This window comes from Juglans regia, chromosome 5 (assembly GCF_001411555.2).
Source record: "Juglans regia cultivar Chandler chromosome 5, Walnut 2.0, whole genome shotgun sequence".
In the NCBI taxonomy this organism is placed as follows: domain Eukaryota; kingdom Viridiplantae; phylum Streptophyta; class Magnoliopsida; order Fagales; family Juglandaceae; genus Juglans; species Juglans regia.
The window spans coordinates 15,659,312-15,685,412 of record NC_049905.1 but is presented as its reverse complement, the minus strand read 5'-3'; the positions used below and the strand labels follow the sequence as shown (position 1 = coordinate 15,685,412).

General features: G+C 37.3%; 1 protein-coding gene across 1 annotated transcript; it reads left to right on the top strand.

Annotated features, from left to right (window-relative positions):
* The first annotated feature begins 1,435 nt into the window (after positions 1-1,435).
* LOC108997776 (dnaJ homolog subfamily C member 8-like) lies at positions 1,436-22,336 on the top strand. Its single transcript, XM_035690141.1, has 9 exons — positions 1,436-1,628; positions 17,238-17,328; positions 17,444-17,504; positions 18,630-18,707; positions 18,862-18,935; positions 20,009-20,122; positions 20,218-20,325; positions 21,522-21,560; positions 21,941-22,336. The coding sequence occupies exons 1-9, from the start codon at positions 1,540-1,542 to the stop codon at positions 22,025-22,027; spliced, it is 741 nt and encodes a 246-aa protein (XP_035546034.1). The 5' UTR covers positions 1,436-1,539; the 3' UTR covers positions 22,028-22,336.
* Positions 22,337-26,101: the final 3,765 nt, after the last annotated feature.

Genomic DNA, 26,101 nt, shown 5'->3' with positions numbered 1-26,101 from the left:
ACAAGAATCACAACTGCTGGCTCCAATTCATAAGAGACGTGCTTGAATTAAATTTAGGGCTCATAAATTTAGGGCTCACCGCAGGTGGAAGCTGAACAGAGGAGCAACGAGGGACGGCGGCAGGGAGGAGCAACGACGAACGGCGGCACGCTAGCAAGAAAGACACAAGACGTGAGGACGGCTTCACAGTTCACTGGTTCAGTCACTGGGACGGGAGACGCGAGAGAGAAGTGAAGGAGGAAGAAGAAGTGAAGAAGGAAGAAGAAGAAGTGAAGAAGGAACGACCGTATGAAGAAGCTCCTTCAAGAAGGAACTTCCGAAACGACGCCGTTCCATATTAAGTGGAACGGTGTCGTTCAATATTTTTTTTTTAAACCCAGCTCCAAAACGACGTCGTTTTACAGCTGGGTTTAAAAAAAATTCGGAGTCGGAGTCGGAGCTCCGACTCCGACTCCGACTCCGAATAATTATTCGGAGCTACTCCGAATTCCGACAACTCCGACTCCGTCGGAGTCGGCATCGGAGCGGAAGTCGGACGGAGTCGGAATTCTCGGAATTTTGCACACCCCTAGACTCTACTCTTTTTTAAAAGAAGTACATGACAGTTGCATAACATATGACTGTATTTAGCATTACTCGAGTAATATTATTTTTTATCTTAAAATTTGTCATATCTCCAATCTTATTTTAATAATAATGGTAAAAAACCTAATGGATAAAATATAAAATTATTTAATTTAGAGAAAAATAATGAGGGAAATAAGTATAATGCAAGCACCATTGCCTTGATTTTTTAATTTAAAAATAAGTTATTTTCTTCGTAAATAAAGATATTTGAGAAAAAAGGACGATATTTGAAGTTGAATTCATGAATTGCATTCTTATCAAAGCTATTTGAATTTATACTTAAAATAAATGTTTTGATTAAATTCTATATATTTTTCATTGAAAAAAAATATTCTATTTTAATAAGTTAAATTTTCCTATTAAATCAATCATGAGAGAAATAAGTATAATACAATCACCATTGCCTTGATTTTGTAAATTAAAAATCAGTTATTTTTTTCGTAAATAAAGATATGTGAGGAAAAAAAGGGAGGATATTTGACGTCCTATTCATGAATTGCATTCTTATCAAAGCTATTTGAATTCATAATTTATTTTAAATGTTTTGATTAAATTCTATATATTTTTCATTGAAAATAAATTATCTATTTTAATAAGTTAAATTGTCCTATTAAATAAATCATGAGACCGGTTTCAGAACCGGTTTGGGGAAAACTGGTTTTGGACTTGAAAGCCGTTTCGCAAATTCGTGGTTTGGTCTGAGTCGTCTGACAAAAGCTTTTAAGAGAAACCATTGGGCCGAAGCCCAAATCCATTCAAGTGCCACGGTCGCAAACCTGAAAAGGACTCGAAAGCAAACAGACTTGCCATTTGCCTGCGTTTGTTAATTCTTACACAGAGAGAGGGAGAGAGAGGGAGAGAGAGAGAGAGAGGGAAAGTAGAGAGTGCAAAGCGTAAATTTAACGGACAAGGATGGGAGATGCAAGCATCGATGAAGATTTGCTTCTCAAGAACTTCTACGCCGAAGTCAGCGAAGTCGAGAGGGACAACGAAGTCCTCAGGTTCTCTCTCTCTCTCTCTCTCTACAAGTTTCTATATTTATATGAAAACTATAATTTTGTCTTTGTTAGTTTTTTTCTTGTATTTCGATTCAACTATTGGATTTGGCTTTTGTGAAATTATTATTATTATTATTTATTATTGTTATTATGATTATGCATTTTGTGGGGTTTTCAGTTTATTCTTGTGGCTAAATCCCTAAACTCTATCCTAAGCTGAAACATTTTGAATAATTGGTTTGATCTCAATATTTATGCTTTAACAATTTTTATTCTTCGGAATCTCAATTATGCTGCATGCTGGAACTTGGTGGATGTATGTTAGGATCCTACCCTGTTAATGTACTGCAGTCTGTTTGTGATGTAAAATGGTAAAGAAGAAATTAAACAAATGCTGGAAGCCACAAGAAAATGGATGCACAGCAGGTGTTTGATAAAAATCCTCAGAGCCACACCATTGTATTGATAAGGGTTCTACTTCGAGGGAGAACCAACCTCCTTACACTGAATAAAGAAAACTAGATAAACACTTAGCAATTTCCAGAATAATCCCAACCAGATTTCCATCCCCTACATATACTGGGAAAAATGCCCCTAAACGACAACCATCAACTAAGGCCATGGGCCACTAAACGACAACTTAGCAACCTACTAAAAGGACCTCCAAGCCCTGCCCAACTTAGTTGGGTTCATAACAAATTCCTCCCCTTTAAAGAACCTTGTCCTCAAGGTTCAGATATTGAAACAACTCTATGGTATTGGTTCTAGTTTAACATTCCCGCCTCTGTTGCTATTCAGATATGTGAAATTCCAACATAAAGCATCTTTTGACTTCCTCCCTTGTAGGCTTGCAACCACATCGATTAACATAGATACGTATTCCTCAAGTGCTCGTTGTAGTTCAGTTATAGCCAATCCACCCTTAAATGAAAACTCTACCAAATAGTTACCAAGGAATATCATATAGCTTGCCAGCACAGTGACTGCATTTTCAACCCAATGAAAGACAAGGCCAAGCATGCCAACAAGTAGGGCTGTAATCGAGCTGAGCCGAGCCGATCTTTGGCTTGCCGAGCTCGGCTTGACTCAAAATACTCGAGCTCAAGTTTTTTTTTATTCTTTGTTCAAGCTCGACTCGATAAGCTAAACTCTCGATTCGAGCTCATCCCATAAACAAGTTCGAGTCGAGCCGCTCGACTTGAACTACTTATTTTTTTATTTTTTGAATAAGATTTAATAATTAATAAATTAAATAAATAAAAAATAAAAAAAATCTAATATTAAATTTATACAACTAACAAGTAGATATTCTATTGAATTATAAAATTTTAAAAAAATTTGTAAATAATTAATATCTAACTAGTTGATATTTATCCAAAATAATAATATATTATATGCCTACATATATTATTAATACATACACTTAATATGATAGCATATATCTATTTCATATATGGTTCTCACATACTAGTATATGAAATCATTAAATTTTATCGACTAATTATTATACAAATTATAAAATATACTTATGAAGTATATTTACTATATAGACATAAGTAATTAGATTACATATTATATATTTAATTATAAAAGTGGTATGCTTATATTATTAGTTACTACATATATATGTGTGTGTGTGTGTGTGTGTGTATAGGTGTATGTATATATTTATCAATATATGAATGAGTTTTAATCGACTCAAGCTAACAAGTCGACTAGAGTATAAACGAGCGAGTGTTAACGAGCCTTAGCCGAGTCGAGTTTTGTCAGGTATGTGTCATTTACAATTCGAGCGGGTATCTGCTTTCACGAACAAGCTTTTTTTTTTCACGAGTCGAGTTCGATTCTAGTTTAACCGAGCGAGTACCGAGCGGGCTATTAAACAGATTGGTTCATTTACAGCCCTACCAACAAGCTAGTCAAAAAGCATGCTTACCCAAACCGTCAACATCCATTCAACAAGATGAATGTTGGCCACAACAGCACCAGGTTCCCCATGAACTCGAAGGCCAAGGTCCATTTTTTCTGGACCCAAACATTCAGATGTAACCTGCCCAGACCGTGTGCAAATATACAGAGTAAAAACCCATTGTTCCAACCATTTCTAATCCACAACTTGCTTCAGCTTCAATATCAACACAAACCGTCTTGTAAAGATCCTCATCATCCTTTATCACCACAATTAAGATTGAAAACATGACATTATCAGGGTCTAACACTCTCTCATGCAATTCATCAGACATGTTAAAAACAACCCAGAATTTTTTAAATAAATCTCATAGCAAAGAGCCTCTCTCATTTCCATAAGAAAATTCCATAATATAGTAATCTGCTTACTACTTTCCAGGATATCGACCCAACAAATAACGAAATTACCACTTGTAGAGATAGTCTTCTGGAAGTTCCCAGCTCGATGGGTGGTGTCCACCAAATGGGCGGTTCTACCGAAAGAGGTGTGGACTCTCGTGGCAATCACAACTGCTTCTATTTCACCCTCTTCACATGTGGCAGCACAGGATTCTCCAGTTAGAGCAGATTCATCAATTTTAAGTGGATCTCCTTTGAGAAGACGAACGTCAATAGCGATACTATCTCCCTGTTTAATGCTGATAACGTCTCCTGGCACCAAGATTGCAGCATCTTGTTTGCTCTATCCACCATTGGCAAAACGTTTTATCTTAATTTTTCTAAGTTCTAGGCTCACCTGCTGGTTCTCATCTCTCAAATCCAACTTACAACCTAGCACTATTACTGGGACTTTACCTCTAATATACGAAGCTTAGGAAGCCAGAAAGTACTCACTCGATCAAGTGTAGAAGGCTCATCACACACATAAGTAAAAACAACTGCATCAGCCCATTTTAATTCTTCGGCCACTTTACCATCATCCTCCCCACGAGATGAAGTGTCAATGGTTGTAATGGGCACACGGTCAGGAAAGAAATCCTTTGGAAGTCTCGTCGGTGGCAATACCGGCGGCACGTTTGCTGCAAAGTTCTAAGCCGCGGCCGTCACATTGAAGCTCGATTTCCTGGTACGTCTATCTCCGGCAACCACGATACACACACCAGTCTGGCCGAACGGGTTTGTAGGTCTAGCCAAAGCTTTTGCCATTGAAGAAGCTTCACAACCCTATCCCCAAGGAACCCATTGCTCCTTAAGATGGTGGAGACGGCGTCGTTTGGAGGGGTCATGGTCGTCGTCGTCATCTCCTTCTTCTTCTTCCTGTTTTTGTTTCTCCTGCTCGCTCTCATCCTCAAACTTCAAACCCCCCTTCGTAGCAAAACTTTCATCATCTCGGACCCACTTCTCACACTCACCTGACCATCAACGGTTTCCTCATCTGTCTTCGAACTCCAACCCTCACACCTTAATGTTGACCTCCACAGGTTGTGGTTGGGGATCCAATTGAAAGAATTCCACAGAGGTTGGGGTTTGACCATCAATTGTTCCTTTGTGTACTGCTGCAAAAATAAAAAATAAAATTCACCACCCTTGGTAGGTGGTAGAGGCTCAATCTCCAGAGTAATGGTCTTCTCGGTTTGGGCTGTCATGGAAATCTGCACGGTGACCGATTCTTGTGGGCGCCGAAGAGCAACATTCCTTTTGGTAGGAGGATTAGGAGGGATTCTGATGATCCGATTGTCTCCTTCTACAGTCAGTTTGTCTTCGTACAAGAGAAATCTTCTTTTTGAGAATCGCCATGATGGAATCCATGTTCTCGTCATCTTCTTCATCGAATATCTTTGTGCCTTGGGAAAAGAAATGAAGAGATTGGAGATTATGTGTTTGTTACTTGAGGAAGTGTAGGGAACAATGTGAATCTGAGCATTTCGCTTAGGCCCAAAAATTGGTTGAGGAGAAGAGGGCAGAGGCTTTGAGGGTAATTTTCGTGGCCACCATTACATTCCCCTCCATCGTTGGTGCCTTTTCTACGGCTTCCTCCACAAGTTCATAATCATCTTTCGATCCATTTTCTTCCTCCTCTTCGTCTTGCCAGTCCTGTAGAGTCTACTTTATCTCCACACAACTTTGCTACATTCTCTTACAATTTACTTGCATTCTTTTCTCTATTTCTTTCACCTCCAACAACTTATCCAAAAAATTTTCAAGCAACTTTGTTTGCTCTTCGTTGAATCTTATTCCGTCCATGAGGATCGATTGCTAGTTAATACCACTTGTTAGGATCCTACCCTGTTAATGTACTACAGTCTGTTTGTGATGTAAAATGGTAAAGAAGAAATTAAACAAACGTTGGAAGCCACAAGAAAATGGATGCACAACAAGTGTTTGATAAAAATCCTCAGAGCCACACCATTGTATTGATAAGGGTTCTACTTCGAGGGAGAACTAACCTCCTTGCACTGAATAAAGAAAACTAGATAAACACTTAGCAATTTCCAGAATAATCCCAACCAAACTGCAGCGCTTGAACCCTTCTCCATTCATGCCTCTATTTATCTCCAAAACGCACCGTTCCACCTAAGTCTTCCATGCACTGTTTTGCACTTCCATTCTGTTAATACCATTGCCCCTTCAAAATGCACAACACCACTTAATCCATATGCACCATTTTATCCTTCATTCTGGTAATATCGGTTCTCAGCCTCACATCACAGATCAGAACTCCACTCCAGCATCCCAAATTACTACTCATCTTCTCAAGTTTTCCCTTACAATGAATCATCTTGACTAGTAGTTTGATCTCAATATTTATGATTTAAGCATACTTGAAAAATATGCTTAAATCATAACCCTTTCACCACTAGAGAAAGATAGCAGTCACACTTGAAAAATAGCTTACAAACATAATGTACATGGATTACATATCTACTTTAACCAATATTCCCTTAGGCACAGTCGGAGGATTTTATTCATCTTATTGGATTTAGATGGATAGAATATGACTTCAAGACATTAGAGATAACAGGAAAAAATGGTATAAATAGAAGATAATTATTAATGTCTGCATCAAAACTACTTCCATACCAATTGGCTCCTTGAAGGCCGAGAAAATAAAGAACTCACTGAAGGCATCAAGCTCCCAATCTGGTGCTTCTATGATAAAAACTAACATTCTGCTGTGTCTTTTTTTACAAGTACGAAAGGCAATTTTATTAGATCGAATGAAATAGGCGAAAGCCCATGTACACAAGACATATACAAAAGAAAACACCTAATTACATTCTAGGATGTAGAAAGCAACAACAAAAAGTCATGAGCTGAAGCTCCATTAATCACTGAAGCAGAAAACCATTGCAAGAAAGAGTACACAAAAAGATTCTGAATATCCTCCAAAGCACACTCCTTATCATTGAAACACCGCTCGTTCCTTTCCCACCAAATGCACCACATAAGACGCAAAGAACCATCTTCTACACCGCAGCCACTTGAGAACAACCATATAGCCCATTCCAACACGCAAGAAGATCCACCACTCTTAAAGGCATCACCCAAGCCAACCCGATTCTACTAAAAACTCCATCTCACAAAGCCTCAGCCACCTCACAATGCAAAAGTAAATGATCCACAGATTCCTCATGCTTCTTACACATGAAACACCACTCCATAACTATAAGGCCATGCTTCCTCAAATTATCCATTGTCAAAATGTTCTCAAGCGATGCTGTCTGAATAAAAAAAGTAACTTTGGGAGGCACATGAGACCTCCAAATACACTTCCAAGGAAAAGGAGGACTTCGCTGAACAATCAACACCTTATAATACGACCGAACTATAAACTTTTTACTTCCCTTAGACTTCCACAGTATTCTATCCCTCTCGTTACCTCCAACACCCAGGGAATGTAAAAAGCTGAAAAAATCTGAAACGTCATCAAGTTCCCAATTCTGTACAGCTCTAGTAAAACAGACATCCCACTGCAAGGATCCATTCAATCGGACTAACAAATCAGAAACAGATGCATGCCGATCATATACCATACGAAAAATAGCTGGGAACACCCCATTAAGGGCCTGATCACCACACCAAACATCAAACCAAAATTGGATCCTAGAACCCTCTCCAACATCGTGGCTGACATGTTTAGCAAAACTCTCCCACCCTTTCCTAACGAACCTCCAAAGAATCACACCATAAGCCCCCCTAACCTCCTTAGAACACCAACCCCCCCAATCACTCCCATATTTCCGATCAATAACCTCCCCCCACAGCGACGCCCCTTCTGATTGATATCTCCATAGCCATTTCTCCAACAAAGCCTTATTGAAAATTCTCAAATTATGAACCCCCAAACCTCCAAATGATATAGGAGTACAAACTTTATTCCAACTATCAAGGTGGAATTTATTTTCCTCTCCCATTCCACCCCACAAAAATGCACGAAATTACTTCTCAATCCAATCTGTCACCCTTGCAGGCAATGGAAATAAAGAAAGAAAGTAGGTTGGGAGATTGGAAAGTGTACTATTAATTAAGGTGATTCTACCACTCAATCCAACTAGCCAACATTTTTTCAATCTTCTCAACCACCCCATCCCAAATAGCCTTAGCTTTAAAAGACGCCCCCAACGGAAAGCCTAAATATTTCATTGGTAAAGAAGCAACTTTATAGCCAAAAAACTCACCAAACAATTAATATTCCGCACCTCCCCCACCGAAACCATCTGTCTTACCCAAATTCACCTTCAGGCCTGAAACAGTTTCAAAACATAATAACACAACCCTAAGGCAGGAAATTCCAGGTTTTGAAACAGTTTCAAAACATAATAACACAGCCCTAACACATCCGAAAACACTGTGAGGTGGCTGGGGAGTTATGGGCTGGTATTCTTAATAGAACTGGGCTGAGTTGGGTAATGCCTAAGAGTGTGGTGGAACTACTAGTGTGCTGGAACAGAAGGCACAATAGCACTCAACTGGCTGCAGCGTGGCGAATGTTACCTTTGTGCTTAATGTGGTGTTTATGGTCTGAAATGAATGATAGGTGTTTCAACAACAAGGAGCGGGCAGTGGGGGAAATATGGAATTTATTTGTACTCTCTCTTTTACAGTGGTTTTCTGCTATTGTACTGAAGGGTGGGAATGTCCATGAGTTTCTATCTTCTTTTCAGCTCACTAGAATGTAATTAGGTGTCTCACTTTGTATACTTCCTGTGTACTTGGGCATTGCCTAATCTCATTCTCTTCAATAAAGATTCTTATAAAAAAAAAAAAACAATCTATCTGCCCTTCCCTGTACAACCTTTGAATTATAAAGTCTTCCCAAAAAATTTAAAACTTCATTCACCTCCCAATCATTAACATCTCTAACAAAATCTACATTCCAATGAATATTATCATTCATACAAGAAAAAGAATATGCTACCACAACATTTTGATCACTAGCAATCCTAAACAAAGAGGGAAAATCAATCTTAAGAGCAAAATCCCCACATCAAATATCACGCCAAAACAGTTACCTTTTTTCCATCCTCCACCTTAAATTTAATATGACTAGAAAAATCCCTCCAACCCTTCCTAATGGACTTTCACAAACTCACCTCATACACTCCTCTAAAACACCAACCCCCACCCCCCCAATACTCCCATATGTAGCATCAACAACATTTTTCCATAAGGCACCTCTCTCCATATGATATCTCCAAAGTCATTTCCCAATGAGTGCTTTGTTAAAAAGCCTTAAATTTCGCACCCCTAAACCTCCACAAGAGACCAGTTGACAAACCTTATTTCAACTGACCTAGGGAAACTTTTTTTCCTCTCTTGTACCCCCCCACAAAAAGTTCCGAAAAATCCTCTCAATCCTCCTTGCTACCCCTGTCGGCAAAGGAAAAAGAGAGAAAATAAGTCGGAAGATTAGACAAATGAGAAATGATAGTTGCAGTCATGAGTGTACAAGCGCCACACAATCACTTTGAATACTGCTGAATAAATACTGGACTCATATGAAAAAAAATTAATCTTTTAATAGTAGACCTCACTCTTTTTCAAATTGACTGCATAGTGCTTGCACACTCCATGACTGCATGTAGCATTACTCTAGACAAATATAGCTTCTTCCATCCAACTAATTTCCTTTTGATCTTCTCAATCACCCCATCTCAAATAGTGACAGATTTATGAGTAGCACCCCAAGGGAAGACCAAGATATCTCATAGGCAACGAAGATACCTACATCCCATAATATTGGCCAGATCTGAAAAATTCGGAATGACACCCATTGGAACAATTTCAGATTTGGATAAGTTGACTTTAAGTTCTGAAACAGCTTCAAAACATAACAAGAGTGCTCTCATAACACAAAGATGTTCTTGATTAGGCTTACTAAACATCAGCGTATCATCGGCAAAGAGCAAATGGGAGACTTTTAAACATCTCTGAGTCTCTTCTCCCACTTTTAAACTCTAAGACCCTCTCAAGATCAATCACCACTGTTTTTTTTTCCTCAACAATGCCTCCCCAGAAATTACCTCATTATCCTCCTCAACCTCCAAAGCATGCAACTCCTCCAAAAGGGAATTTTTCTGATTGTCAATATTCCCAAAAACTTCACTTCAAATCAAGTGTCAAAGCTTTAAGTTTGTCTGCAAGAATAAAACTAGGGTTACTCGAGAACTGATAAGAAGACCACCAACTCCTCACCCTATCAACAAACCCATCCGCTCCTAACCACATGTTTCTAAACTAAAAATATCTCCGACCCCCATGTATACCACCACAATCCAACAAAATGAGAAAATGATCTGAACAAACACGAGACAATCTCGTCTGGCACAACCCTGGGTAATGAACCTCCCAAGATGGAGATACAAGGAACCTATCAAATCTCGACCAACCCCGACAATTGGACCAAGTGAATGCTCCCCTTATAAAGGGAAGATCCAAAAAAAAATAAACTCCGAAAAATCCTTCATTGCTGAAGACATGCTAGGTTCACCCAAATGCTCATTGGGGAACTGAATAATGTTGAAGTCCCCACACATACAACATGGCATATCCCACAAATAATACAAACCCTGCCAATTCCAACCACGAGGGACTCCTTTCCCTCTTATCCAAATATGGCCCATAAACTCCCGTAAAAGCCTACTTCTAACCATTCTGACATTTTTAAAAGAACACGCCACAGAAAAACTCTCAATGCATTCCTTCACTAACTCCATCACTCTAGTATCTCACATTAAAAGAACACCTCCCGAAGCTCCTGAAGATGCCAAGTAAGCCTATCCCACAAAGGAACACCCCCACAAACTATGAATTATCAATAAAACATAACTTAGTTTCCTGAAGACGAACAATATCAACTTTCCAACTCCTTAGTAGAGATCTAATACAATGTCACTTGTTGGGGTTATTGATTCCGCTAGCATTCCATGAGAGAATTTCAGGCTTCGTTGGAAATTTAAGATGCCCTTCCTTTCAACCTGACCCTCCCCACACTTCCTTCCTTACTATCATAATTAATAAAACATTTCAATCTATTTAATTCCCTTTCTTCTTAGAAGCTGACTTCAAAATCAAGGAATGACCAACTTCAATAGATACAATAAGAGCCTTAAATTGCTCTTTGAAACCATCACAAGATATACCCAAACAAGCTTGTAATTCCTCGACCATTTTTATAACCCAATCTGAAGCAACACTAGGTGGAGATTGGGGCGGGAGAGTGCATAAAGGGCTTGGACCACCCGCAAACTCATCAAAGCAGTCCCCCTCACATAGAACCATCTATAAATTGGACTCGTCCAAACCCCTCCGGGTGATACATCCTGTTACATATTTCTAGAAATAGACAAATACAAATTAGCCATTGTATACATCTTCGATTGCCAAAAAGCAACAACAGGAATGACAGGTTTAAGCGAGAATGGTACAAGCTCCAAAAGGTGCAAACCCTTAGCCAAAGAAACTAGAGACAAAATCGGGTTTAACTCCCATCATTCAACACGTCACATTCTACATCCCTTAGCACCATTTCATCCTCTTCCACTTCCAGCAGCATTTCCATTTCCGACACACTACCTAGAGCGATGACAGTGACCGGCGATATCATCTCTGCCAGTTCCGACACCATCGGAGCAAGAATTGGCGCCACCATGTTTGAAGAGGAAGCCGAAATCGATAAGCCCGATATAGGACCGTTTCACTCTCCACACCCGTTCCGGGCTTTTAACCAAGCTTGGCCCATCCCCCTTATTTATATCTTTATCTTTCGAAGCCTTAGGCTTCTTAAAGCCCACTCTAGAGCCCAGGCCACTAACAACAACTGTAACACCCCAATGGAAGATCCAAACCACATAGCCTATACTCCAAAATAGCTAGTCAATGATACAATTGGAGCCACATTATAACCTTATAAAGAGCAAGAACTTCTCCTTCTCAAGCAATGTGTGATTTCATAGACCACTTACCCTTATCCTTATCATATGAGGTATCACAATCTACCAACTTTAAATTCCAAACGTCCTCGTCAGGCCAGTTCGTCGTGGGTGGCACGACTCAAGTCCCACATTTCTGGTTGGTATAGGTTTTGATATCATTTGTAACGCCCCAATGGAAGGCTCAAACCACATGACTTATACTTCAAAAGGACTAGTCAGTGATACAATTGGAGTCCATTGGAACTTTATAAAGAGCAAGAACTTTTCATTCCCAAGCAATGGGGGATCTCATATACCACTGACCACTTACCCTTATCCTTATCATATGAGGTATCACAACAGCAAACTTCAACTTACCCCTATCGTCCTTCTTAAAATCCTCTGAGCCCATGCCCAATGCCACCCACTACAACATAACATCCACTTTTTCCTTCATGTCCAATAGAACATCCTACATGGCCATCAATGTGAACCCCTCTCCATCCCCTGACGAGCCACCCTTGGAAAACCAACCATCACCCTTGAGAAAAGCTTATTTTACTGTAATCCCAGTTGCACCTCTTCACCACCAGCCACCCCACAAGCCTCCTTTCTACCCTCCATAATCGGCGGCGGCTTCTTCAAGACTTCCGCAAAAGATCCCCTCCTTCAAACAACAGCTTGATTGGAAGAAGCAATCTTCACAGGTGCTCTGTTGTTCAGACCCGAAACAGAGGAGATATTGACAGCCTCTCTCAATGATTCTGTAAACTTCCTCCACCCCTCACCCTTTGAACTTTCTGGAACAGTGATGAAGCCACGTCTCATTTCTTGCCCATATTCCAACAATGTCAAATACCGATCGTATTTGTTATGACATCTTTGGGGTAAGCAAAAAAAGATCAAGGATTATCCCCACCGAGAAGCGTCTGGGATGGAAGATGAAAGGTCATACCCCAAGAGAGAGAGAAACTGTTTCAAGAAAAAAAAACATAAGACTTAATTGAAACATATTTCAACTCCTTGTTGTCATAAATGTTAATGTGGTGTTTATGGACAAAAAGGAATGACAAGTGCTTTAACAACAAGGAGTGAGCAGTGGGGAAAATCTGAAATTTTTTTGTGTCTTCTCTTTTTTAGTGGTTTTCTGCTATTGTACTAAAGGGAGGGAATGTTCATGAGTTTTTGTTTTCTTTTCAGCTTTCTAGAATGTAATTAGGTGTCTCATTTTATATACTTCCCGTGTACATGGGCTTCACTTAGTTTCATTTGATTCAATAAAGATTCGTACTTATCGAAGAAAAAAAAAAAAGACATCTTTGGACCACCAACACTTGATTCCCCTTGCCCTTTGAACCTTCTGGAACAGCAATGAAGCCACGTCTCATTTCTTGCCCATATTCTGACAGCGTCAAATATGGACCGTATATGTTATGACATCTTTGGACCACCAACACTTGATTGCCTTTTCGACGAGTTTTGTAAAACCCAGAGGAACCAACCGACGCTCCACAAGCTCCCACCGCCAAAGCTAACGGGTCCATGGCAGAAACATCAATCAAAATAAACTTTGAAACCCTGCGACTACTCTCAGTAATCCTCCACCATTGATGATTTTCACATTTAAAATCAAAGAGTTTTTGGTCGATCAGTAGCTTCCGACATGAACCCATCTAAAACAAACCCTGCACCAGAACTGCCCAGGATACTTGCTGAATATTATTACCCAACATCTCCAAATTATCCCCCTCTGAAGCATTCTTAACAGGAGCACTATTGTAATACACCAGATTGTGTATAAGAAGGGAATGGGATCCCACATTGTCTAGGAAGGAGAAGTTTTGCCCTTGTGTAATATTTACTAGTCCTTTTGGAGCATGGGTCCAATGTGGCTTGGGCCTTTCTTGGGTCATTACAATGATACACCTCCAAGAAGACTTCCTTAAGGATCCTATCTCCATACTAATTCTAAAAACTGCCCCAACCTGTCGTTTATTTTTCCATAGGCCTACTCCATGTGGCCCTAGGACCTCATTTACAATTTGTGAAAAATGGAGGTAACATCAAAAAAAAAGTTTGGGGAGAGAGGAATGGTGGAAATCAACCACCTTAGGCTGTACTCAATAAAGGAGCTCTAAGACCAAGACAAATGAAAACAATGATACTGAAATAAAATCTGGTTTGATCCTCATAGTTGGCCCCCATTTGAGAAATAGCTTATGGACAAATGAAAACCCAAATAACAGACAAGCACCATATGACTCCTAGTGCCTTCTGCCTCGATATCTTGGATACAATACAAGCTGTTAGACTATTAAATTCCATATTTCACAGATTTGGCTTGGTTGTCCAATTTGGTATGTGTCTAGCTTGGGGTTGCCCTAAGTAGGGGAAGATAAAGCAAAATGATTAGTTGTTGTCAACTACTTCAATGGTTTAGGCTTTAGAAATTTATAGAATGCTTGATTTTAACCCTAATTCATTGGGAGATGTAACACCGCCTTCCTGTAGGGTTAGGACAGCTACATCATGACATTAAATAGCACCAAGTATGAGAGATCCATGAATTATGGTACCCTAACATAACTTTTTTTTATATGTGAAAACTTATTAATATCAATAGGCATTTTTTAGGGGTGCAGCCCTAACTTAACGGAAACTTCTTATTCAAAACACACTATCAAATGTGGCAAACTCAATTAACTTAAAACAAACAAATTAGCCAAAATATCATCATAATTAAAGCCTAGTAACTGTGTCGAGCACTTATTATAGCTTGAGTAAGTAATGGTCTCCAAAACTAGTTTTGGCCTACCAAATCCTCATCATCAAAACCTGGGAGATTTAAAACATAAAAAACAAAATAAGTTGAGTAGTCGGTAAGTAATCGCAAGGATCGTGTTTTCATTCCCTTGGCCACAGGTGGAATCACGCTAAAGATATTTATATCACTAGATAGATTAGGTGCACTTAGGTGAGCCAATCTCAGGTGACCATACAAGAAGGCTACACCTGGCAAAGCTTTGGTACCGTTGCATATCAGTCATATGGCTGAGAAAACATTACAAATCCTTTACAGGCCTTCATAAAGTCACAAGTTTTTCCTTTCCTTTTCTTCTTTTCCTTTCTTTTGTTTTGCATTTCATTCATTATCATAAGTATTTATAACTTTTTTGTTTCCTATCACAGAGGAAGAATGCACATAAAATCATTTACATTTGAATTCTTTTTCACATAGTATTATTGGATGATAAAGCGGGCTATCAATGGAAGGCTACATTGCATCGTAGTACATGAAAAAAGTTTTAGAAAAAAAATTGTGTTGACATTTTGAATAAAGTATGGCCATTGTCATATCTATTTACCTTGTTTCCTAAGCTTGCATAATAACAAATTTTCTTGAGCAATATGTAAAACATTCATAACTATTTGATCAATTCCATTTGTACGCATGCTTTTCTGATTTAAATTAGATTTGGTTTTCTTTTATTAAACACTTGTATTGTCAAAGTGGATAACCCTTTTGTTCATGTATGATCATTTGGGTGGTGTGTGTGTGATAGCCAGCCATGTGATTCTGGAGTTTCACTTGTTGTAACTTGAAAGTGTCTCAATGCTTCAGAAAAAAATTAGTTATCGTAAGGATGAATTGGCCCCGTACTCAAAAAGTTCTTTTAGGGAGATCTAAACATCAACCTTAGGAGCTGTCACAGTGTAATAACCTATAGTGTTTTAATATTTCCCATCCTTTTATGCATACATCATCCCCACCAACATAACTAAGGCACAATTACCTATGATTATGTTGTCTAATGTGAATTCTTTTGGATGCAAAATTATGGAGTGTTTGGAATCCTTAAAAGATTACTCCATTTGGATGGACTTAAGTAAAGGGAATCCACCTCTTTTATTTTTTTAAGTACATAATATAAATTTATATAAACTAGGGTTTATTTTTCTACACTCTTGTCACATCGTCTGCCTCCTGGAAAAGGTTTGCTTTCCTCAGGTTATTTTTCTGCACTTTCAAACTTTTCTGGGTTTTCCGTATTGGACATCGTTTTTTTTTGTTCAATACTATTTGGTTTAATTTAATTTTATGCTACTATTTAGTCAATGAATTTTATATTGCTATGTTGTTTTTTATTCATTTTCATTCAAAACGTCTTGTACATGTCAAAGAATAATATATAGTGATATTTTGTGAAGAACAAAATAATTCTTACAAGATTCCTAGTAATAAACCAAACATAGGAATATCATATATTACTTGGAATCCCATCATATTCGCAATCATTTCAAATGCTAGTTTTGTCACTTTCCTAGATATTTTTTTGATTCCTAGACACCACTTCCCTTGGAATGTAGATGCCGAAGGAATAATAGATTCCGTGAACCATACTCATTATGATTCTATCCTCCAGAATTTGTTGCACATTAGGGCTTCTTGAAAGCTTCCAGTTTTCTAGTTGCAACTAAGTAAATTCCCCCCTCCTTGAAAGGCACGACAGACATATGCCCTTAGGGTTTACAGAGTCGTAAAATTCTGATTTGGAAGCTGCCCTCACTAAGGCAAGTTTTCCTATTTCTACACAAGACAGGACCAATTTTGGCAAGTTTTTTAATTTACCTGCCTTATATATATAACCAGCATTTAAATAAAGCCAGTCAGTGCCTAACACAATCAGCAATTAACACAATAAATCAATATGTCAATTGCAGCTGGAAATAAAAAATAAAATAAAAAAAAAAATTCTAAATTTCTCAAACCAGAAAAAAAGAACCCTTTTTTTAAATCTGGGTCCTTGGGCATGACGGGTGATCTTTGGTAGGCCTTCTCATTGATTTCTTTGTGGGTTTCCCTGAATAATATTTTGCAGGAATAACTGATTTGTTTATACTGTCCTAAATCGGGTTCTGTGCCATTGGCTTTAGTGTACTTCTTGAAATGAGTCCCTATATCATCCCATACCATGGCTTTTTCAAGATTGTTTACTTATCAAAAAAAAAAATCATCCCATACCATGGCTAACTAGCTTGCAAATTGTGTTGCTAGCTCTCAATGTCTTTTTACTATAGGCTGCTTCCTAAAATTTGCTTCCATTTTGAATTGCTATTATTTTACTCTTTTGAATTTTTTGTATCGTACAGTTTCTATAAAATTGCATATATTTTTCATTTTATATCAAATGCGCATGCTTAATTTTCAATTATGCTCTTTTCAGTATAAATGTCATGCTATCTGATGATTAATTTCTCATTATCTTTTGAATATTTGATAAATCCACAGGATCCTTTCCTGCTTCAAGTTAAATCCTTTTGATTTTCTAAACCTACCATTTGATTCATCTTTAGAAGATGTTAAGAAGCAGTACCGTAAGGTAATTCCTACATCAAATGAAATCAGATTGACCAATTTTGTTTCTTGTTTTTTTCCTTACTGCTTATCTTTCTAATCAACCTTTTATGGGCATGTTCAATATTAAACATTCATAGTTATCTTTGCTGGTCCACCCTGATAAATGCAAGCATCCACAAGCAAAAGAGGCATTTGGAGGTATAGAGATCTATGCTTTGTACTTTTTCTAGTGCACAAAATATGATCCCCTGGTTAACTGCTTATCTTTGTTAAAGTTCTTTATGACATCATGGGAATCTGGAATCTTGTCCATTAGATTTCTACATGTATATAAACACTTACAAATTTATTTTTATATGATTATCAATCTAAACCAGACAGAGAGAATTACTATATCAGGTGCATTAATGGATTTTGTATAATTTCCTATGAAGACTTTTTTCTTTAAGATTTTTATAGCATAATAATCATTATGCTTCATTTCTTGAATTTTGTTGTTCTGCTTTTGTGGTAAACACAACTTAAAAGGAGGATAAAGGGGGATTTTACTGGACGGTTTGGCTGCAGGAAGAGTGACTGCTTAAGTTACAAATATATGGTTTGCCTATTATTTGCTGCTATTTATTGATGCTGTGTTCTAGTTGCGAGTTGTAAACTGCGTGCTAGGATTTTCAAGCTCAGTCAATTTTGCAAGCCACTCTAGCTGAATCCAAGCTTCGTGGGGTTCTTATGTTACAAACATTAGAGATTTCTGTTATCATCATCTATGCACTCTAAAGAGAGCAACAGCTCCTGGTTTTTGTGATTCAAACTTTTCTTTCTATCCACTTTGATTCTTTGAGATTTGTGGGAATGGGATTCAATAGTTTAGAAGTTAACTGTATGCATTAAGGTGGGTGGGTCATCGGTGAATTTTTTACCAGAAGCTTATTTATTACTTCTCTACACTTTTTTTTCTTTTAGATGTTATCATTGGCTGTTGAGCATAGCCCTGCCAGTAAAGTGGGTAAAGAGGGAGGAGAAGTTGGTTCTGTAGTAATATGGTTGGATTTAAATTGGTAAGATTAGTAATGGATTGTAGTCTTAACATGTAGTTGTGTTACATAACTGTACTATAAGGATGATTTGGAAAGATGTTTGTGTTTCACTGGGAACTTTTGATTTTGTGGTGTTTGGTTACCTTTTTTTTATCTTTTGGATTAATGGAGAAGGAATATTGATGCAATTATTGAAAGTTTTATATATTTGTTTTATTAAATATATGATCCGAATTATTCACCAGTCTTGAGTTGTTGACTTGTGAGCTTGTTGACTTGTGAGCAGCTTTGGCAAAAGCCCAACAACTCTTACTTGATCAAGAGGAAAGAGATTATGTTCTTAGCCAAGTAAATGCAGCAAAAGGTTGGTACTATAGGTTCAATGATTTAGCTTCTTAGCAAATTTAACCTCTCCAAATTGGAGAAAATTTCTGTATGCTCATGTTTTTTAACGTGGTTAGTCTATTCATAATTGTTTTGTATAAATTGAAAAAAGCTTAATTTGATTTGAACTGCAGAAGAACTTAGAATGAAGAGAAAGAAGCAGTTAAAGAAAGATACAGCTTCTAAGATCAAGTCATTGGTTGACGAGGTATGTGGAATTTTGCATATCCATATCCTTGATACACACACACATCTCTGCTTGTGTGTTTTGCATTTTTCCAATGTGAGTGCCAATTTTAGTTTTTAAGTTTTTGTGATCTAGATTTGGGCATATTTAAGTTGGTCTGTTATTGACTGTGGGGTTGCTAATCCCTGTAACTATAAGGTGAACTAAAATTTTTGCTTGGCACATCTTTCTCCTAAAGATCTTTTTTCATTTTATTTATATAAATTGTAGTGCAGTATATACTATTGTTTTGTCTTGGTGCCTTCTCGTTTAACCCCATTATTTTCTCTAATACATTATTTGTCTTGGTGTGACTTATATATACATGTATGTTTACAGGGACAAATTTAGGGGGGCATTGATTCAGCTGACTTTTTTCATTAATTTAATCAAAATTTATGTAAAATTAAATTGTTAGATGTGAATTTATTTAATCCTAAATATGTTTTATTCTCCATAAATCATATATATGCTCATTGATTCATCATGTAAATCCATATTTTTTAATTTGATTTATTATGTTGTATGTATGTTTAAATTAGTTTTAAATATCATAATGACTTTTCATGGCTTATTTTCTTTGCCTTTTATTTTGAAAACTTAAATTGAACAATATTGACACTTTAAATCATAAACATTGTTAAGATTAGGTTTCGAAATAAAAATAAATTGAACGAACTTTTTCAGTTTTTAATATTGTTGAGATAAGGTTTCGAAACAAAATAATTACAGCTTTCTTATAAATTATTTGCTAGTCTATATTGATCGTAAGGAATGTGATAATTAAGATCTTTATTTGTTGAAGGAACATTGAGATAAATTGGCATGTTAAATTTTTTATTTTACATTCAAACTTGAAACTTCCTATATATTTTTGCACGTTTTTAAGTAATCTTTTAATTTATTATATACAAACTTTTATATATCCTATGGTCCCCCTCTACATAAATCCTGGCTTTGTCCCTGTATGTTTAATCTTCTCCTTAGTAGATTGCCCTTCTCAATTCAAGGCTTCTGACACAACCTATTAACTAACCTCTTTGGTATGCTTAAAGGGAAAATATGAGCAACAGTATGAGAAGTCAGAGGAGTTCCAGCGCCAGCTGAAATTAAAAGTCCAAGAAATATTGACACAGCAGGAATGGCGAAGGAGAAAAATGCAGATGAGGGTATGCTGAAAGCTCTTCTGTCATCCTTGCTTCATTGGCTGTTTAAATTTTAGGCCTATATTGGGATGATCTTTGTTCCTTTTATGGTTGTGAAGATTTCGGAAGAGGAAGGTAGATTGAAGAAGGATGAAGAAGAAACAAAAGAAATGTGGAAGAGAAAGCGTGAGCACGAGGAGCAGTGGGAAGGAACAAGAGAACAGAGGGTCTGTTTCCGTCTTTATCATTTAAAATTCATCTCTTTCTCACTATATACACATACACGCACACGCACATATTGTGTTTGTGTTCTTCAGTCCTATACAGGCATAATACAAACATGGTATTTTCTATTATTAGTTCCTCAAACAAATTTCCCTTCCAGTTATATCTTGTGAAAGGTTTTAGGTTCTAGCCAGTATGTTACTCCAACCACTGTATTAAGAGTATTGAGTGTCCTCGAAGCCACCTTCATCTGGCACTGCCTAAGCACAAAACCACATTCACTTTTTTAAACTACATGAACCATTATTTTAATAGGTTGATCCTTTGACTTCCTTCTATGTTATTGTGCTCTTTGCATTTTGTCGAAGATCTACTTCTTTAGATGGTTATATAAAAGGCATGAACTTATGGTTAACAAAGAATGTCTTGCTTTGTTTCTGCTTCAAATAATGGAAAAACCTGAGCTTGGCAGCTCTATTCTTTCATGTTTTAGGTATGTTTTAATTATTTTCCTTGGCTGCAAAATAATATTCCTAACTTTCTTATTTATGAATTTTTTTGGTTGTGAAATATGAAACTGTGTGAATGGTTGATTTGGTATCATATTTATAATCCCTAATGTTGAATATTATCCTCAGATTTTCATTCATCGAGTCCATATCAAAATGTTGCATTATTATTCAGTTTTTCTGCTACTACACTTAAAATACAAGCCCACAAGCTGCAATAAACGTTAGTTCTCGAATGAGCCTTCAGCCATTAATAACGTTGATTCCAGCTGAAGAATTTATGAAAACTTTAATAAGATTATTGAAAACTTTTGGTAACCAAACAAGGCCAAAACTGCTGCTACTTTTCTAACTTCATTGAGGTCTAGATAATGATGGTTATCCACTTTTCTAATTTCACATGCTATATTGTGTTCCCTGAGTTTATGGTTTTTGTTCCTGTTGTCTGTTTTTTCCAAATCCTATGCAATGTCATTGATTCTATTAATTATCCATAAAACATTATTTATCCTGTTATAAGATTCCTTATTGTTGGAGTTTGAATTCTTATGTTGATGGTGCTCTGCAATAACTCCTGAATTTTATTCCTAAAATATATATATATATATCCATTTTAAAACTAAAACGTCAAGTTCTTTGCTAATATTTTTGCAATTCGGCTGTATTTATCTACCTTTTTTGGTCATCAGGTTTCAAGCTGGAGAGATTTTATGAAGAGTGGTAAAAAGGTGAGACAATGTTATTGTTTTGGCTGTTTTTGTCTCTTTTTCCCTGAGCTTTTATTTTTCTAACAAAAAAGCAAATGAGAATTGCTGAAACCCACCAAGAGTGGTGCTCTGGCTCTAGATCACTCCCTTAGGCTCTGGTGTCGAATAGGTCGAGTTTGAACTATGGGACAATATTCTCTTGATAATAGCTAGGCCACTGCTGGGATTCTCCATTAGACCCTTTTCCTGGATTTATATCGACTATGGTTGGATCAATAGGATGGAATAAGCTTACTTGCTCAGGCAGGGTTACCAAGTTACCAACCATGGACTTCCACCTTACCCTTTTTCTCACTCACCAAAACCAAAATGCTGAAAAAGATTGACTTGTGCATTTGCAGGGTAAGAAGGGTGAAATTAGACCTCCAAAGCTCAAGACAGAAGACCCTAATAAATCTTATGTTCAAAGGCCAGTAAAGCGAGGTTAATTGGCCTAAAGCTTTTTGATGGTTGTGCGGCTTGTGCCATGATGACCCACGAAGCTTTTGGGAGTTCAAGAGGCCCTGCAAAACAGTGACTATCTCTATGAACAGGTTTATTGTTGTGTTGACAGCAGACCTAATTGGAACAATCTCTCTGTACGTAATTAAGTAAACCAAAATCATTGTAATGAATGATGGATCATAATTAGATAAGGGTTATTAAAGTATAATTTGATGCTATTATAGTCAGTTTTAGAATTCATCCAAATCTTGAAATATTGATCCCAGGATGCCATTAGGGGAGTTTTAAATTAAGTTGCGTTCTGCCTCTTTTTTATTTCATACAAATGTCATACTGGTTCAAATATTTTCGATATTTTTTTTCTTAATTTTTTTTAATAATAGCCGTTGAAAATATAATATTTGATTATAACCCAATTAATCCCAAGTTATCAGTTTATTAGGCTCAGATGAAAGTTCATTAATCCTTTTTGGTTCTTTAGTCACAAATGATAAAAAAAAATATAAAACATATTAAACAAAATAGAAAACATTAGAATGAGTAAATAGGCATTTATGATTGATTTTCTCAATAAAAACCACAAAAATAAAGCAAAAGTTGTGAACAGTCTAGTTTCACCTTGCTTCCCTCTCACTCTCTCTTGGTTTGCTCTCACTCACAAGTGTTATGGCCCATGGGAGTTGAGTGATAACAGCGCACAATCTAATCCCATGCATCATGTCAGCATATCCTCTACATTAAATGCTTCGGTCAAAGGATCACTAACTCATGAGCAAGCAATAACTTCCGCAAATCAAGCCCCCAGCCAGCTCCACATATCATGCTTCCAGCTTGCGTTATCACTAGCCTTTTATACTGAACAATTTTCTCCAACAATTACGGGATCACACTTGTGTGTCTGTGTGTGTGTGTATATGTATATATATTTGTATTCTTGTGTATCAGTTAGATCAGTGAAGATAATATTTTTCTCAATTTGTTTTAGTGATCTTGCGTGCAAGTGAGAAAGCTAGTGTGTGTGGGAAAAGAAAAGGAAAGCAAGGGAAGGCAGTTGGGTTCGGTGGAGGAAGCCATGGGGTTGATCGGAAAGGTTGCTTGTTGAAATGAACAAGCTCAAGTGTGATGGAGTCTTTGTACCCGGTTGAGTGAGGCTTGGTTTTGGCTTGAGAGGAGGGGAGTTTTGGGTGGCTGACAATGTGAGGTACAAGGCAGGGCATGGGGGAGGAAAAGCGTGGGGTAGCTTGCTTGTGGAAGGAGTCAAGTTGTGTGGTGAAAAGGGGCAAACCAGGTATTCTTGCATGGAAAATGCTACTTAAAAACACCCAAAATAAAATGTTACTGTTTAAATTACCGCTCGAATATTTTAATTTTATTTTTATTTAACTTGGTGATTATTAGGGAAGTATATTTTAAAAAAAAATTCTTAATAGTTAAGGATGTTAAAAAAATATTTACAAAAACAGACAAAAGAAAAAGAAAAACTACACATTTGTGCCAGCGGTATGCCCAACGGTAAGTGCTGGGTGGCCCACTAGCACCACCCCCATTCGTGCACCCAATAGCCTACTTTCCGGGGTTTGGTTTGGGTTTTGAACCTCAACCATGGGGGGTTATTTTGATGGAGTGTGGGGGTGGATTAGAGGGCTGAAAAAGCTGACCTTAGGTAGGGAATGGGGTTGGATTGGTGGTAGAATGAGGTGTCTTGGTTGCTTGCAAAGATTGTTCAAGTTTGTGGGACAAAACCGAGTGGTGTGGGGTTTTGGGTGGATGTCTCAATTTTGGTTTGAATCTTAAAATCAATGGGGGCTGATCATGTGTGGTACAAGGGTGTTAGAGAGAGGCATGGTGTGTGTAAGAGAGGTACATGGAGGGTGTGGGAGGTTGCTTGCAAAAATTGTTCAAGTCAAGTGGGAATGGGGGAAGTGTAAACCGATGGAAATGGAGGGCATGAGTGACTCGATTTTGGGGGTTTCAAATCACCGTAGATGGTTGGTCAAAAAGGTACAAGGTGTCAGTGGAAGGGCATGGTGGGTATAAGAGAGGTATGGGCATGTAAGAGAGGCATGTGACAACTGGTTGGTGATTTGGCACACTAGATGCCACATGATGCTCTTTGGTTGACCCATTTGTTGGCATTTGAAAATCACGAAACTTTTTGTTGCACTATAAAATCTTAAAAAAATCATACAAATCTAATGGTGCAATCCGTTTCATCTAATTATGATCTTACATGCCTTAAAAAATCCAAAAGGCATTTCGTTACGTTAGGGGATCATAATTCGACAATGCTAACAAATCAAAACCTAACTAGTCTTGGATCCATAAAATCTCTCCTACGTTTTCATGGCATATCTAATGTCTCAATAAAAGAAATTATTTCCATCAAATTTCTTTTGGGGCATTACAAGAGCAACCAAACATGTAATTCAAGATCGAGTTGGGTTAATATATTATGGAAGAATACCTGTTGGAAAATTGTATGTTATATTGGGTAACAGAACTCGATAGGAAGTGCTTGGAGTTAATAGCTACCAACTCAAGATGCATTTCGGGAACTTGTTACTTCTTCATGACATGCTTTATGCATCTGGTGTTTAATGTGATCTATTTTCAGTTATTTATATGTTGGAATTTGGTTTTACTTTTTATTTTGATGGCTATCAGTTGAACTTTTATTTGGATAGGACTTTGTATCGGTATGGTTTTCTTTCGATTGGTTTCTTTATGTTGAGTTTAGAACATTTCTCATTTTCTTTTATGTCTTCAAATGATGATGATGCTACCATTTCTAATTCATTGAAATGATATGCTAGACTAGGCCACATAGAAAAGATAAAATGGCTAAACTAGCTAGAGAATGCTTATTGGGGTCGACCTATGTGTGAGCTTTATTTAGCTGGGAAAACTTGTAGGAAGCCTTTTGGAAAGGAACATAGGGCATCTTATCCTTTATAGCTAGCCCATTCTGATATTTGCGAAGCTATGAATGTGAAGGCACACAATGGCACCTCTTATTGTCTCACATTTATAGAAGACTACACACATTTCAGTTATATCTAAATGATCTCTCATCACTTTGAAGCATTGGACTGCTTCAACTGCTTTGTGGTTGAGAATTAGAGAGAAATGAATTTAAAAATTTTACAAATTGATTGGGGTTGTGAGTACTTGTTTAAAGAGTTTCAGGAACTATGTGAGAAAAAAGAGAGATGCAAGCAGTTAATGATTTATGGCACATCACAAAAAATTGGTGTTGCGGAAAATGAGGAATCGTACCTATTAATGCCTTGAATTTGCATAACAGACCGGAAGGAAGGAAAGAATTATTCCCGGCCCACGATGATGATTCGGACGTCGATACGGTGCTCTTCGTGTTCATCCATGAAATAAATAATAAATAATAAAATAAAAATAAATAAAGAAAGACACAGGGATTTACGTGATTCGGCATAATGCCTACCTACGTCCACAGGTTGTTTGGGGGTGAAATCCACTATAATGGGTGATTTTACTATCTCTCATGACAACACATATCTCACAATCCAACAGGGAAATTTAAGAAAGATCCTTTGGAATCATTGTGTGTGTGGTGGAGTATGGACGTAGGGAGCTTCTGTAGAGAGCTTGTCAGATTTGTGAGGATCTCCTCCTTATATAAAGGTGTCTATTTCTTTATAGTAATTGAGTCCAACTTGCCTTGTGAAGTCTTTTCTTTTTAGAAGTCTGAATCTCTTTCATTTTAAGAGTTGGAGTGTCTTTCCCTATTAGATCGCAGGTTTGGGGGGTGAGACAAAATACAAAATTATCATATCTTCTCATCTCATCATTACACTTTTTTTAAATCTCCATATAAAATATAATAAACAATTCAATTTTTTCAAATCTCAAAACAATAATAATATTAAAACATAATATTTTAAACTTTCAAACAAAACACAAAATTCTCATTTCATACCCCCCCCCCAAGCCTTCATTCACTTAGCTTGATTTTCGACTTTATCTCGAGGCTAAATTACAAGCTGCTAATTTGACCCCTACAGATGCCCACGATTCTTAAG

Bases quoted from the DNA above. Each gene is read 5' to 3' on its own strand.
- LOC108997776 (XM_035690141.1), top strand. From the start codon at position 1,540: ATGGGAGATGCAAGCATCGATGAAGATTTGCTTCTCAAGAACTTCTAC. The intron at 17,505-18,629 runs GTATAGAGATCT...ACTTGTGAGCAG, and splicing joins AGCAAAAGAGGCATTTGGAG to CTTTGGCAAAAGCCCAACAA. The intron at 21,561-21,940 runs GTGAGACAATGT...GTGCATTTGCAG, and splicing joins TTATGAAGAGTGGTAAAAAG to GGTAAGAAGGGTGAAATTAG.